General features: G+C 44.9%; 1 protein-coding gene across 2 annotated transcripts in view; it reads right to left on the bottom strand.

Annotated features, from left to right (window-relative positions):
* The window catches only part of LOC147059582 (AT-rich interactive domain-containing protein 3B-like), a 39,645-nt gene that overhangs the window by 8,848 nt on the left and 15,366 nt on the right, over positions 1-15,431 (bottom strand). For both annotated transcript variants that reach the window (XM_085907188.1, XM_085907189.1), the window contains exons 3-4: positions 9,286-9,360; positions 8,953-9,025 (exon numbers count right to left, since the gene is read on the bottom strand). In XM_085907188.1, coding sequence (XP_085763314.1) covers positions 8,953-9,025; positions 9,286-9,360 — 148 coding nt within the window. The remainder of the gene's footprint in view (positions 1-8,952; positions 9,026-9,285; positions 9,361-15,431) is intronic.

Below are 15,431 nucleotides of genomic sequence, written 5' to 3'. Positions count from 1 at the left end.
TAACGCAACACTATAGACGCACTGCTATTCTAAGCCGCAGCTGACAGAGGGGGGGGGGGGGGTTGGGACACACACACACACACACACCGTGAGGGACGCTCATCTAATTAAGTCCATATTATGTTGGTCGATGCAGTCAACCTCTGTTCATCACGTTTCAGACCCGCCCAGCCAAGTGAAAATCTGCCATGGAGTCAAATCGCCGTGAGATAGTTTCACTCCTCCCACCGGTTTAAAATACATTTAAAAGGATTGTCAACAAAGCGGCTAAGATTGCAATACTGCACGTTTTGTGGCATTCGAGAAATACAGTGGAGACTTGAGTCTTTTGATACCTGGTGGGCAGATGGAGTTGATTCATTGCATCCATAATTCATTTCTATGTATGTAATAGAGCACAGATGCGACGGAGACCCATCACGCCCGAGGACCATTTAGCGTCTCGCCTTTTTGCTCTAAGGTCTTTATTAACTGAGCAAGTACGTAAGTGGCGGAATAAGTCACCGCATTCCCAAGGAAGCGGCGGGAGCACATTCTTAGTCGGCGTCATTCCAATGAAGGAAGTCTGCTGATACATTCAAATGAGCTGTCTTGCCTGCTCTGTCGACTCGGTAATGAAAAATATTGGCGAGGCTCCAAAACCACAGTCGGGAGCTGTAAATTTCCCCAGGAGTTACTCACAAAGCTGCGGGAGGGCTTGTCAAGCGGCTAAAAATAACACGATTAGAAGCGCCGGCGTGCGATTACAATTTTCACAAACGGCGATAAATAGGGATGCGAAGCCACACGGGTACAATTCAACGGCATTGACCTTCAAACGGTCATAAAAGCAAAAAAAAATACCTCTACTGTTCGTGACAGACAAGCCGCGAATCGACTGTATCATAAAAGTGTCTTTGCGATGTGTGAGAGCGACCTTGTACGGCGAGCCGCGTAGATCTGCTTGACAGGTGTTATGTGTAGTTTCTCTCCGCCTTCTATTTATTAGCCTCGGCGTGTCAAAATATTGCAAGCAGATGTGGGCTGGCAATACGCAGCGCAAGGGAAGCTCGCTCGTTGATATTATCGTAATGTCTTCCCACTCCGTGTTTGGCTCCACGCGTCTCCAAATGACGAGAAAATCCACGCAGCGATCTTCTCCGACGCGCTCGATGCATGAAAGAAAACGAGAAATACGAGTACTGGTGTCATGAAGATGGGTCACCTGGCCAAATTGAGGGGAGGGTATTGAAAAGATTGCGAAAAGTGAGATGGCCTCTTCAACTGTAACCCAAGTCCCGAAGGATCAACTGACCGGACCCCGATGGAGAGTCGCCGTGCGACGATGGATGGACGGAATGACAATTAGTCGTTACTTGTCTGGGATGTGAATATCGGGGAAAAACTAAAGAACAACAAAAAAGATAAAACCTGTCATGTAAATGTGGGTGGTGAGTACTGCATTTGTGAATTAGCGCTGCAGGCAATGCAAGTTGCTCTACCCAACTGCCATATTTGAAGGCAATCGATCATCATGGCATGCTTTTGCCTATTTTCCAGTCATCCATGCAAATGAATAAGAAGGAGTCTGTCGGACAAGAAACACAACGGAAAACGTTGGATTTCTAATACGCGTGGGCAGACAAACAAAAATACTATTTATTCAACCGACAGCCAGATGACCTCCGCTCTGTATTTACGATGAACTGGAAGATCGGGTTGGAGAAAAGTAACCCAAAAAGCTTGGCCTGGTGAAAAAAATGTAAAGAATGTGGATAATACAAAATGACGGCGAGGTGTGCTGGATGGATAATACGGGATTATAATGAAAATAAAGAGAAAAAAAAATCTCGGTTGATTTAAGAGTATACCCGGGAATAAAATAAATAAAAAACGTTCTTTTGTATAAACAAGAAAATACTCAATGACATTGACAGTCAACGGTTAAAAACAGCGCTAAAATAAAATTCCTCGCAGAAAAAATGAAAAATCTCCAAATAATTTAGACAGTTAAAAAAAAAAGAATTCACAATTTTATTAGAAATGTGACGGTTTGTATTCTTTTTAGCAAGTGAAAGCACATCGCTTCCCTTGATGATGGCCACCCAGAAAGAAACGTTATTGTAAAGCATCGAAGAAAAAAAAAAAAAAAGACGACTTTATGAATGAAATTACTGCAAGAAATGAAAATTTTTAGCACTTTCCGATTCACTGAGACGATCCGGGCAGGTGCTAACTGCGACGGTCACTTTGTCAGACGAGTCGGACTGGCCCTTGGAAAGAAAATTACCCGCTTGAGTCAACAGACACCCAGATTGAGGGATAGAGCCATCAACTGACAAGCTTCTTTGCGCCGATCAATACGTGAGCTGAAAAAGCGATACTGCGCTTTAAAAGAGGAGGAAGGTATGGATAAGGCGGGGAGGGGGGGGGGGGTCATTCGTCCAAATTTTAACTGCCATCGATAGTAATTGCTTTTGGCTTTCCCAGGGCAAGGCAAGGCAGCTTTATTTACATACGCGAGGTAAGGTGCAAGGTAATACGCAATGTGCTTCACATTTTCAGGTTGCTTCAATAAAAAAATGAAAAAAAAAAACACACACACACACACAACAAATCACGGCGGCGTCAACAAAGCTCAGCTTCAAACATCTCGCTTTCCATTAGGGCCCTTTGCACTCAGGGCTGTGTTGCCTTGGCCCTGCGTGCTGCATGCGAGGCCCGCTGGAAGTGAGCTCAGGGCTATTGTACTGGCCGAGGGCTCCTTTGGGGGCCGTAAAGTGTTTGGTGCCATCCATCACAGGGGTGTGGAGGCCAGGAAGCGTTGCTTTAAGAGCACACACAGGCAGGACACAGATGGAGGAGCAAGTGTGGCGTGGGTGGGCGGTCATGCGTAGAGAGAGAGAGCACGTATGAGTTACGGTGGGCTCACGTGCAGTCAACGCTTTCGTGGCACCGCGCTCAAGTCAGGTGAAACGTGGAGAAAACCGTACCAAGAACTGGTCATGGGAAATAGAAACATGAACTACTCCTTACGGAAGGAACTTGAACTAATTAAACAAACACCCCAAAAATAAGCCATTTGGATTGGAAAGACATTTTTCTTGGATTTAATGTAGCACAGTGAGTGCAACTTTTGCACTTCTGGACATTCTTTATGGTGGCTTGAATAAAGTGAAGAAAACTCAAGTCTAATCTTAGTTGATTTGCCACTAATGAGATTGCGGCGATTGGCAAACCACTCGCTTGGAGTGTACGACGACGCTTTACTAATTTGCCCCACGCGTCGTTTATTTTGTAATTTTTTTTATGCTTAATGGTCAAAAGTAAAACGAGGTTAAAAAGGTAACTCGATGACAAACAGTAAGCTCTTCCGATTAATATTGCATCAGTGGAAAACAAAGGAAGTAGATGAATGCGTTCATTGTCGTCCATCTTTCTTCTTTTTTTTTTTTTTTTTTTTGCCAGCGCATAACATCGAAGACAAAACACCAGGCGTGGGATAAACCAACTGTTATTTTTACTTTGATGACCTCGTCGCTGGCAGCGACCTTTCCTTCTTCTGTGCGAGAGACTGGTTACGGGGCCGGGTGATTAAGAATCTCCCGGCTGGGCGGCTTAGAGAGTTAAATCTCTTTACAGTATGGTCGTAATTAAAGATGGACAGCGCGGCGCGTCGGAACAAATGGCAAAGGAGGAAAAAACAGGGGGAGGGGGACGGAGGGGCAGGGATCAGGAGAGGAAGCGGCACAAAAGAGTAGCCTTGGCTGGCAAGGAGATTTTTATCTAACGTGGCTAAGAATATAAAAACAAACATCATGAAAAGCACCATTTCCGTTGGTTTTGAACAAAGACGACGCGGGACTCAACATCCCCCGCCCCCCTCCCCTCCCGCCGCCATTGGTCGCATTCCCTCCCTTGTAATTTGTCTGCCTGCAAGGGTGGAGTTTACCAAAAAGACAAACTATTTCCTCAAATGTATCAACACACAAGAAGCCTCAAAAGTGGAAAAAATCTTTGATCCAAACAGGGCGGGCAGTTAGGGCGTCTCTCTCGGCGGCGTGATTAAAAAGTAGCGAGGGACCCCGCCCTTTTCCTGTGGCGCTCGCTCTTCCGAGACGGACGCGTGATTATGGTAACCGACTGACGGACTGACTCGTCGAGTGCGCCTCCGTCGACCTCCCCTATTGTCACCTTGGCAGCCCGTCTCGATAGCGCCCTTGTCCGCCGTCACCTTTTCACGCCGCCCGACGCAACGACGCTCGGGTCCTCGTCTGCTGTCCGTCAAGCGGGCGGCCTATCGGAAAAAGGTTAGCCCCCGCTTGTTTGGAGATCATTAATCATGTCGTGTAGGACAGGAGGGAGGCCCCCTTAATCCAAGCCCACCCCCCCACCAAGCAGGCCAATGCCCTACTGCCCGCTCCGATCCCCCACGGTGTTATCAAGTTTCAGTGGTTGGTGGTTGTAACTGTAGCACAATAAACAGAAGGAGAGAGGGAAGGAGGGGAGGGGGTGAAGACGGAAGGAAAGACAAGGGTAGGAAAAATGTCATTTGGTTATTGCGTTAAATCGGCGCGTGCCGTGGGAAAGATGATCCACGCGCTGCTAGACGACATGAAACGAATTCAACTTTTCAATTGGTTGAACATCTTTTCAAAAATGTCAACTAGGTGCCGCAAAGTTGCCCTGGAACTTTAAACAGATGTCAGGGGATTCTATAAAAGCCGGGACCTTGGTGTAACACCCAAGACTCCCCCTGCTGTGTTGGAAGCAACTGTCATGAGAGCTTTTCACACAGTCTGACAAAGTCGGAATCGGGGGTACGACTTGGAATTGGTCCGGGGGGGGGCTGCAACAAAGCCAAGCGCGTATGTTTAAGGGTTGTTTTTTTTTGGGGGGGGGAGCCAGGGTGGGTTGTAAAGTCTAACACCAGACACTCACTTCGCACTTCTTTTGTGTTGAAAGCAATTAATGCTCACCCCTTTTAGATTTAGGCTTTTTTTTGTGTGAGTGTGTGGAGAAAGCCGACGGTCGGGCAACTGTCTGGATTTGGAACAGAAAAGGGATGGCAAAAAAATAAAAAAAAGCCTTGACACCAACTGCCCCAAAATGCCCAATGGAATTTTTCCGGCCTTGGGGGATAATCAATTCTGGCTCTTCCACCTCCTATCCTGTAATATCATGGGAACTCTGTGTGAAAAGAACTACTTTTCCAGAAGTGGCCGGCCAAATGAGGCCAGAGAACCTTCCTATTGTAGTACTGAATTTTCACCAAAGGCCTCGCCCGTTTCCAGAGGGGGTGGTCGGCATGCAGCCAAACAGGGGGGGGGGGGGTAGAGTTGTAATATAATGCATACACTGATCCCCCAGAGTCCATTCATGGCGTAATTGGTGTGGACAGTGCTCATGGTCTCAGGGTTACAGTTAGGGAACTTCCTCCAATGTCCTGCTGGGAGGCCAGTGCTTCCCACAATAGAAAGACCAAAAATACAATATGGGAATGTTTTTAATGCCGAAAAGAAGCACGAAACACCTCAATGTATTTCAAAGCAAAGACGTAATCACATTTTTTTTCCCGTAACATTTTATTTTTTTTGGATGCTTTGAGCCTGACTTCCTGTGATCCACTGTGTGAACAAACAGAACATCTCTGGCAAAACAGTTCTCACTGTGATATCCTCCTTTCTCCACGCCTTTCACCTTCCGAGATGACTTCATGGCACAGTGCGAAAGTATCTCTTCCCAGAATAACTCTAAAGCGCAGATAACCCGCCATTTGCTCCCCCGCTAAGCTGAGACCGCACGTCCGATTAGCGCTGTGACACTAGCGTGGCGCTAGGCGACATTAAACCCCGATCTGGTGTAACACTAGGCCGTATCTAGCCTTCGTTACCGCGGCGGACTTTCTCGTTATAGCGCTGAACAAGAGGAGCCCTCATGAAGAGCCCTCGTTGTGTGTCTCTCCGGCGGCCATTAATCATCTCAAGTGGACAGCGCTGACAGGCAGTTGGCCACATCACTCTTTCATTTTCTTCCTGGTGATACGACAACAACCCTGCTCCATTTCCACGCGATTATGCCTTGTCCGACCAAACAAACAACCAACCAATCTCCGGCAAAAAATAAATAAAAAATTGTAATGGATATGATGAACTCATGTTCCACTTCAGAAGCCAGGCTACATGTTTAATGGCGATTACAAGGACATTAGCGGCTCAAGATAATGGACAATGCTCTAGAATAAGATGGATGATTTATGTTTGCCATTTAACGTTCCTACATATTTGAAAAACATTTGCGGGAAAAGCCGTCACACGTCACGCTAGCATATTTGAAACCTCAATATGATTTAGTCATTTTATATCTTCGAGAGCGCAAATATTTCTAATCGTTTTGTTGTTTTTGTGGATTCTATGCTTCAGTGCACTGGTTACCATAACAACATGGCTGAAAACTGGAAGGAGCTGGCTAACAAAAGCCACAGTCAGTGTGGCCAAATTGGACTGCAAGACAGAGGAAGCGTCTCACAATTAGCTTGGATGCATTTTGCTGTGAAATGAGCCAAATATATAAAAATAAAAACTAATAGTTTAAATAATTAAACATTTTAATTTAAAAAAATGCTCTAACAAAAGAATTCTATTTAAAAAACCAAAACATATCTAAATGAAAAAAAAAAACAATAAAAAAAACCCAAAAAAAACTAAATCACACAAAATATAAAATCATAAAAATAGAAATAAAAACTAAATTTCTCCGGAGCCAATCTAGCCAAGCATTGCAATCTGGTTGTCATTTGGGGGGAAAACCTTGTCACGGTGCTAATTACAGCCAAGTCGGGACTTAACGACTTATTGTAATAGCACAAAAGGAGCAACAGGACAAAAGATGACGACCTGCTAATGCAAGAAAGTGAGGAACTGAACACGTCTTCCTTATTAAAAAAGTCCGTCAAGGGTTTCCTTTCCGCAAAGGCAAGATTTAAGGCAGCTGCTAAAATTCCTTAGCCATTAACACACAAACGGACACAAACACACACACACACACACACACACGAGTGTTTTTAAGCGCAGGGGCAGGAAATGGGAATCCCTCGTAAGTTTTCCTTCCGCTGCTGCTTTCCTCTCGCAGCCTGGAGGCCCCCGCGATGAATGAGGTGAGAAAAAGCGCTTGGCCATTTGTCTCCAGCCATCAGCGGATTCCTCTGCTTGACTAACAAGCGCGCAGAGGTCAGTCAAAGTATTTAGATTACAGTGGTTGGTCAATTTTTCGGGGTTGAGGGATAATTCCTTCTTTCAAAGGACCCACCAAAATGTATATGATTAGTATTCTTGGTGATCTGGTCGCCATATGCAGGTATGCACTTTTTTTTTTTTTTTTTTAAATGACAACATTTATTGCAAATGATTTGACAGACTCTCCCAAGCCAGACCTTAGTTTAGAAACCAACAATAATGAATGAAAATAATGACTCAAGTGCCCGCCCCAAAAAGAAAAAAAAAAATATCTCAGTGACATCTTTGAAGTAGAAACCAGAGGAGGGGTAACGGTGTAATGAGAGAGAGCGCTTGCGCTTTTTCTGCTTTACTCTGACAAATGTAAAAAGCAAAACAAAAGCAGGATCCCCCGTGTCCCGCTGCCCCGAGCCACCACACAATTTGTTTCCCTGTGATTAAGACGCCATGAACAGAGGTTGGGAAGTGACGCGCTATGGCTGCATTAAAGTCACTTAGCCGCCGGTATTTGCTTTTATCCCGTGCTGGCTGTTTAATGTTGCCCTTTCCACTGCAAATAATGACGAGCATTATCACAGTCAATACACTCGGAGGGGTGGGGGGACTCCCATATTCTTTTTTCCTTTGTCCATTATAGATGAGCACTCAGTTGGCCGGTGCTAATGTCCGCCACTGACCCCTCCTCTTCTTCACTGCCAGGGAATCTGAGCCAAGCTGCCCGCTAGAATTCGATGTCTTCGCCTTGATTACACAATGTGAAATTGATTTTGAGAATCAAATTTATTCATAACCGGAAATTCGGAGAGCCGGCGTGCAGACGCTTTGACGTGAACGGCGGTGTGGCGAGAGCGTACGCGAGGTCAAATTAGGGGGAGCGTAACATCGTGAACAATGAACTAGGAGAGCGTGAGAGCCTGAGAAAGAGCGGGCGTGTGTTCCGTTTGTGTTTTGGCATCGCTACGGCCCTACAGTAGCTGTGTTCTGGTTGTCGTTAAACAAAGAGTTCACCGACGACTGCCTCGGTAATCCGTCGTAGCAGCTACATTCGAGTAGCGTCACCAAATAACCACTTGCAATGTAGCATTAATATTGTTTGCATTTTATGTGACGCAAACCTGTTAGCACTGCAACTTAACTACGGATGATTCTATTATTGTGCTGGTGTGAATAACAAGACCGGCAGGGCGCGTTCAGCCAGTTATCTGCTGTCAGCCCACGTTTGAGTCGGGGTGATGGATCAGCGTGCGTAAAGGGGGGTCAGCAGTCTACAACTCCCGCCGTCTGTCGCTGGACGGCGACGCTAACAGGGCCCTGACAGATTCCGTCCCTCCTTCTCGTCTTAATTCATCAACCCCCCCCAAACGAGGACTTTTAAAGACAAGACCAGTCAGACCAGACCAGTAGACCAGATCACAAGTGGAAAGGTAAATTACAAAATAGCGTGTGACGCTTTCATTTGTCTGAAGGTCGAAACGCAGTTAATCACGAAAGCGCTCGTATATTTATACAACCTGATTATAGCATGGGACAAAACATTATGAGCTGTGGACTAATCACACACTTAATCGTTTCAGATGAATCGTAGAAAAAAAAAAACCCTGGACTGGTCGCCGGCCAATCGCAGGGCGCATATCAACAGACGAGTCACATTCACACTCAAACCTATGGAAATTTTAAATTTAGATACTGCAGATTCCGTTTAAATCGGATTGTTATCATGTAAATAAATGCAAAGTACCTCTTTTCTGCATGAAGGTAAAGAGATCATCCAAGAACTCCTTCCTTTTGGGGTCGTTATCCAGCTCGTACAACTGAGGAAGAAACACCATTACTAGTAGTAGCTTGGAGAAAACAATATCATACAAAATGGACTACATACTTTGGATTGGTTGGTTTCCTTAACAAATGGTCCAAATCAGCATTGCCTGATAAAAGTGTTTTTTTTCGGTAAACAGAAGAGGTGATGCCAAACTAGTCTCGACTTCCTTTGAAGCCATTTTAAAGTTGAAACGACCCGTTAGGCACCTTTAATTGGGGCTTCATTTATTTTTTTAAAGCAAACTAGTCACACCTTGGCAAAGTCTCTGGAGGCTTCTCCTCGTCCTCTGCTACTGTCCGCCTCGTCCGCCCAGTTTGCGCTTCCGTTCTACAAGAAAAAGATACAAAATACAGATTTGTTGAATTCAATTCATTGAAATCTATTTCGATACCAGAAATGTGGTTCATTTGTGAGAAAGCAAACAATTTGCGCCAGAAAAAAAAAAACTACGTAATTGGTTAAATCCACCAACTCTACATTCTTCTTTGCTTCTTATCTATACACACTCTTTAAACAGTGCCCCCTAGTGTTTGGACTGAGACGCCACATAACTGAAATGCCTCAAGTGACTTGCTACGTCCGAGTGAAATGTGTGGAGAGAGTGTTAGAAAAGCCTGCAGTTGGATGTTAAAATGTCCAGTGGTAAATTGGCGCCATTTTAGTGAAATGGCATTCCAGAGAAATTTGTAGTTTTAAAACATTTTCACCAGAACCATAAGATTGATAAATAGCTTTCATGTTTTTCCTCCAATTATCACAAGAGGTAGTAAAGTGAACCTCCAAAATTTAATACGTTCTCAATCTGTGGGAATGCACCTTTTTCTACGGCTAAGAGGTCGCAACCTCTGGAGTTATCGTACCCCTGAGCTCCCGTGTCCCCTTCTCCACCAGCAACTACTTCTTTACCGTCAAACAGCTTCATTTGACCTGAACCATCTGCATCTCGCCCCCCTACCCCCCCCTACCAGCACCCGCCCTTGTCTTCCGACCCAGCTGGATCCGAGAAGTCCAACCCCTCAACCAATCCTTCAATCCAAATGCAGCTGTGACGGCTGTCCCAAGTTCATGGAGTGTAGCTACGCTGTCAAGAGAGGGCAGGCTGGTCAACAGCCTTTACCCAACACACACACACAGATGTAGTGATCGAGCTTGTGTTTGTGAGTGGGGGGTTGCAAAGGCCCCACAAGACGGGAAGGAAGGAAAATAGGGGCAGAGAGAGGGGTGCATGGTATGTGCCGAGCAGGAATGTCTCCTTCAAGACAAAAACCTATAAAAGCATCAGGAATCAAAACAAGATCCTTTTGGTGCAAAGGGGGTCGTCAAGGAGTGGGGTGGGGAGGGGGGGCAGCAGGAACCCATTGGTCAATGAAAATTACAGGGCCTGAAATGAAGGACCCGCAGGCCAAAAGGTTGCATGTAGTGATTTTCACACCAAATGCTTGTAAAGGTTGACACAAAACAAATATGGAGGAGAAAAGTAATGTGGGTGAATCAATTCACATTTGCTGAATCGATTGCAAATTAATACATGGATGAATTGATATTTCTATTATTTTGACCCATCCCAAGTTTGTTTTTTGTACCTGCAAAAACTGTTGAGTAAATTCAACGGAAGCCCCTAACAAGAAAATGGCTCTCCCCCCCCTCCCCCTGTTGCTTTGCACTTATCTATATGCCACTTAAAAAAAACATGCCATTGGATCATCATGTGAAGGTAAATACACGCTATAGTACATTTGGAGGACATACAGACCTTTGCACAGCATTTGTCCACATTTCTGTTAACCTTTAGCCACTATAAACATCTATGAAGGGAGATAAATCCGCTTGCTAGCTGCCTATGTATATAATCTCATAGTGGGCGGGGGGGGGGGGGGGGGGGCAGGAAATTCAACTGCCCAAAGTTGAACAAAGTAATCTTGCTGATAAAGGTAAACAAGAGGGAAAGGTTTCCTAACTTCCAAAACAACGTTTGCAGCACTCAAGGTTTCCTCATTTTTTGATAGTTCGACCATCTTTCTTATTTGGACTTTTGACCCTTTCAAATAATATCTCAAATGGTGTTTGGGCAAACTCTCTCGTACCAGTCCACCATGGAGCAGGTTTACAAATTTCAGGGGCATAGTTTACAATTCTAACAACTGACAATATTAGGGGGAACACAAATGTGTTGACACAAAAAACACGAAGGCTGTGTAGGGGCTGTGCGGGTCCTGACTTTAAACCAGAGCAAAGTCTAACACACTGCCCTCAACGCCATGTTGGCTTTGGTTGACATTGATGTTGGTTGGAGACATGCGACTTGACTGCGATTGCATTACAAAAAAAAAAAATAAAAAAAAAATATATATATATAGAATGATTCAATCTGACAGAACAATACTATTGAGAGTAACACAAGATGTGTGATTTTATGTTTTTTTAAGAATTGATCTCAACAAATGGGAGCTTGGCCTCCAACAGGAAGATAAAACCTGTCAACTGCAAAGACATGTTGGTTCTTGAAGGGAGACTCTGGTCAAAAACAGGAATGTTAACGCTTCACGTCACCTTTTTAGTCGGGTTAAGGTGGCTACTGACATTTTCACTCGTCGTGGTCAGCCACCTTAAGAGCCTAGTGCTCAAATTACGTCTTAAGAGTGGAATCTTAACGTGGAACACGAAGATAAAACCAAAACAAAAAAAGGGAAGCTTAAAAATAAAATGGCGGTGGTTTTCAAACATTTCTAACTTGGTTCCATTTTGCATATGTAAAAACATGATGACTGTGGCTGTAAAAATCAAACATGTATCGTCAAGAATACGCAAACAAAAGAATCATCAGCCTCCATCATTTTCATGTTTTTTTACGCAGCTAGCAGGTTTATGGGTGGTCTAATCACATTGTCGGACATACGTGACTGATTGGCGGCGTACCGAATCAGGGATCAGAATAACCCGTACATGAGAAGTGAGCAGTAGCCTGTCGCTGCATTTACAGAGTAAGGGGGGGGGGGGGAGGAGGAAATAAAGGGTCCAAAGTTCCCTCGTGGCTTATACCGATGCCACACAATTTGCAGTGATTGGTAGGGCTTGTAAAACCGGTTTAACCGTCCGTTGAGACTCAAACACGGGGTGTTAACCCCCCCCCCACTATCTACATTTTGCAAATCCCGATGACTTAAAATGGCTGCGGGGCAATTCTAACGCAGCCATTACACAAAAGATTGTCTCAAGTAGGAAGGCACCATTTTAGTGAAGGGGCAGGCGTGCCGGAACAGGAAGGGTTAATGGCTACTGCTGCTGCAAGGGGAGTTGGGGGATGGATGGCATTGATCGCTCAGGATGTTGACAGCACTTCTCCAATTTGATAGTGCAGCTGTTATTAGATGAAGAGGCAGAACCTCAGTAAAAGCTTCGTGTGATTCGCATCCTTGGCTCGGGATTAGCGGACATTTTGCTCACCGGGATCTGAAAATTAAATCGCGTCGGTAGAACGACAGCACGACGTTGGGTTCGGGTTAGGGAAAAGCTGTAATTTAGTGCCCCCCGCCCCCCGTGTCTAAAGGGCACCAACACGAAATGGGCGTGAGCGAGGGGCGGTCGACACTCTTTTAAAAGTCCTGTAAAAGCCATCTATTTGATGCCCTTTCCCTCTGTTGTTCTGTAAAAATGACACCGACGCGGAATGGGAGGCGCAGTCGAAACGCCGCAGTTGTGTTTCCTGAAGATGGACGATATCGATCGTAATTTTGCCGCCTTTATTTTGTGTAATGGGAACACACAAGGAACGAGAGTTGGTGATTGTAATTATCGAAATTATGATCTGGAATTAAAAAAAAATGCACTTTTGAAATATTTTCAGCAGGCTTCGAAAATTGGGTCCACAGTCAGATTGGTAAAGTTGAACAGTTGAGAGCCAAGTTAGACGAAGGCCAATCATTTCATTCAGAGCCTCCGTCACGTCGCCACACACCGTAGATAGTCTCCTGGGTCATAACCATTGAACGGGGAGTGGGGGGGGGGGCTAGTAGGAAATCAATAAGCCTGGATGCACAAATACAGGGAGGTCGCAAGCCCCCCCGGCACCATCCCGCCCCCTCCCTCCGGACGCAATTTCACAGCGCAGGTCGATACTCATCATCCTCAGTCATACGGTGTGTATGGGAAGCTGACAGGAGGGTGGTACTGCAGTCGTGTGTTAACCTATATCATGACACTCGTTTGCTACATTCAGACTACTTGAGCAGATAAGGCCCTCGGCCATCTCGTGCGCGCAGCCCGACGTGCGATTTTTTACACACGCATTCCGACACAGAGGTGCGACGGCCGTGCCGTTTACTGAGCGACTTACTGATTCTGCTGGAAATATGTTTTGGCAGACATTTTGTATCTGGGAAATGAACCAAAAACTGGTTAAAGTCAACCATGTGAGAAAATAAGTTGGAATTGGGTTGGGTCTTAACAATTCAACCCCACCCCATCCATAAAAAAACATGATACTTTTTACACAGTTGTAAAAAAAAAAAAAAAAACGGCAGTAAACAATGCTATGTTGTGAATGCAACCAGTCGACGCCCGTGTGAAAGTTGGCGAATAGCATGAATGAATGAAAAATTGAGCAACCTTTACAAAAAAAATGGACATAAATAGAAATTGAAGTGACTATGTATCACTTCAAATTGAATAAAAAACAAAACAAAGACCCTTCTCTTGCCCCACTACAAACTTTTAACATCTCATTCCCACTTCTTTCCTAGCCCGTCAAAATAGCGCAGGGGTGGGGGAAAAAGGCTGGAGCAGACGTCGTCGCCATAATAATTTAATAACAGTCGAGATACTGCCACAGAAATCTGGACGGCAGCCAGTAACGGCGCCACGAGCGGCCATCAAAAGACAAAACAAGTGTTTAAAAAAAAAAAAAAACATGCCTGTTTGGTTTCATTCCAAGACGCCGGAGACGACAACGACGGTTACCCCCGCTGGATTTTCGTGCGTGCATTCCATGACTTGTAATGCAATGCCAAGTCCCATGTCGTCTATTTGGCTCAGTGCCTAGTCACGCAATTTGTCAAGGTGAAGCAATATACGATGATGAGGTGGACTGGTATTACTGGAATCCGCTGACACCAACAAACTGCCATCTTTATTGGTGGGCGGCAATTTGTTGAGAAAACCAACATGGTATATTGTGGTGAGGGGCAAAGCGGAATTTTTATGCCATCAGTGGAAGTCCTGAAATTTCCCCACTCGGCTTGTTTGGAAATCCGAAAGGCCTTTAGTGTCAAATAGCATCTGCGAAGCAGCCGGTAGAAAGTGAAACATGCTTCCTTCTCAGCATGACTGTATAAATGAGCATTGTAAGGCCATGATCTCTAATCCGAATGGAATAATTGGGGCCCCAATCTCTCAGCGGGGTGTCCGCGAATCATTTCTCGAGGAGGAGGGCGCATCGGTCGGGGGGGCTGAGGGGATGCCGTGCTAACAATTGTAAAGGATCTCATGGTGAGCGGCTAACAAAAGGCTCAAGCTAATTGTGAATCCATGTGCAGCATGAAGGGAAGTATAAATCCCATCGCTATTCCGGAACATATGGCCCCGTCCGTCCTTTCTCCTCATTCTCTCATTAAGAATTATGGAGCACAAAAAGTGGTGACCGAAGAACAACACCCTGGGGGATCGTCTTACACTCTCAATCCAATCCTGTTTGCGAGTTTAAAAAAAAAAGTTTTTCTGGCTTTTCGGAGGGAACAGACAAAGTGGCGGGACAAGGGGCTCTAAATGTCGAAATGTCCAGAGGCTGGGCGTGTTTCTACCTGCCCGGACTTTGCTTAGTGCGGCACTTCTAAAACAGACCGCTGAAAAACAAGCCTCTGGGCGAGACAACCTCTCGCCTCCATTAATCACTTCAATTACAAACCTCCAAAAAGGGAGAAATGAGGGGGAAGACACAGACCAAAAGTAAAGAATAGAATGACAACACGGGCAAAAGACCTACACAAATGGTGTTTGTGAAAAGTTTGACGTCAAAGTGATTCCTATGCACACAGACCTGTAGAATAACCGACATCAGTTGTTTGCATGTCAGGCTAATTGGCAACTGCTAGCTGATATTTGAATACATTTGTGCACTGCCTTCCGGGGTTAGGGTTAAAAAAGTAACAATAACCCCAACACCAAGCCAGACTGGGATGTAATTGACTGTAAGGGATATCCAAGCAAGTAAATGATTGCTAATTGATCATATTCAAAATATGAGGCATAGCTAGCTAGCAGCGAAATAGAGTGAGAGAAAGAGATAGACTACAAGTATTTTCTTTCATATATTAACTAAAAAAAAAGAAAAGATTTTCTACTTTTAGTGTAGATTAGTGCTATCCTAAAATGCACTACAAATTGAGCTTTAATCGTGTTACTTC

Source organism: Syngnathus leptorhynchus, chromosome 3, assembly GCF_054491065.1.
Source record: "Syngnathus leptorhynchus isolate UIUO chromosome 3, UIUO_Slep, whole genome shotgun sequence".
NCBI classification, from domain to species: Eukaryota; Metazoa; Chordata; class Actinopteri; order Syngnathiformes; family Syngnathidae; genus Syngnathus; species Syngnathus leptorhynchus.
The sequence above is the reverse complement of the archived record's forward strand: the minus strand, read 5'-3'. Positions and strand labels throughout refer to the sequence as shown.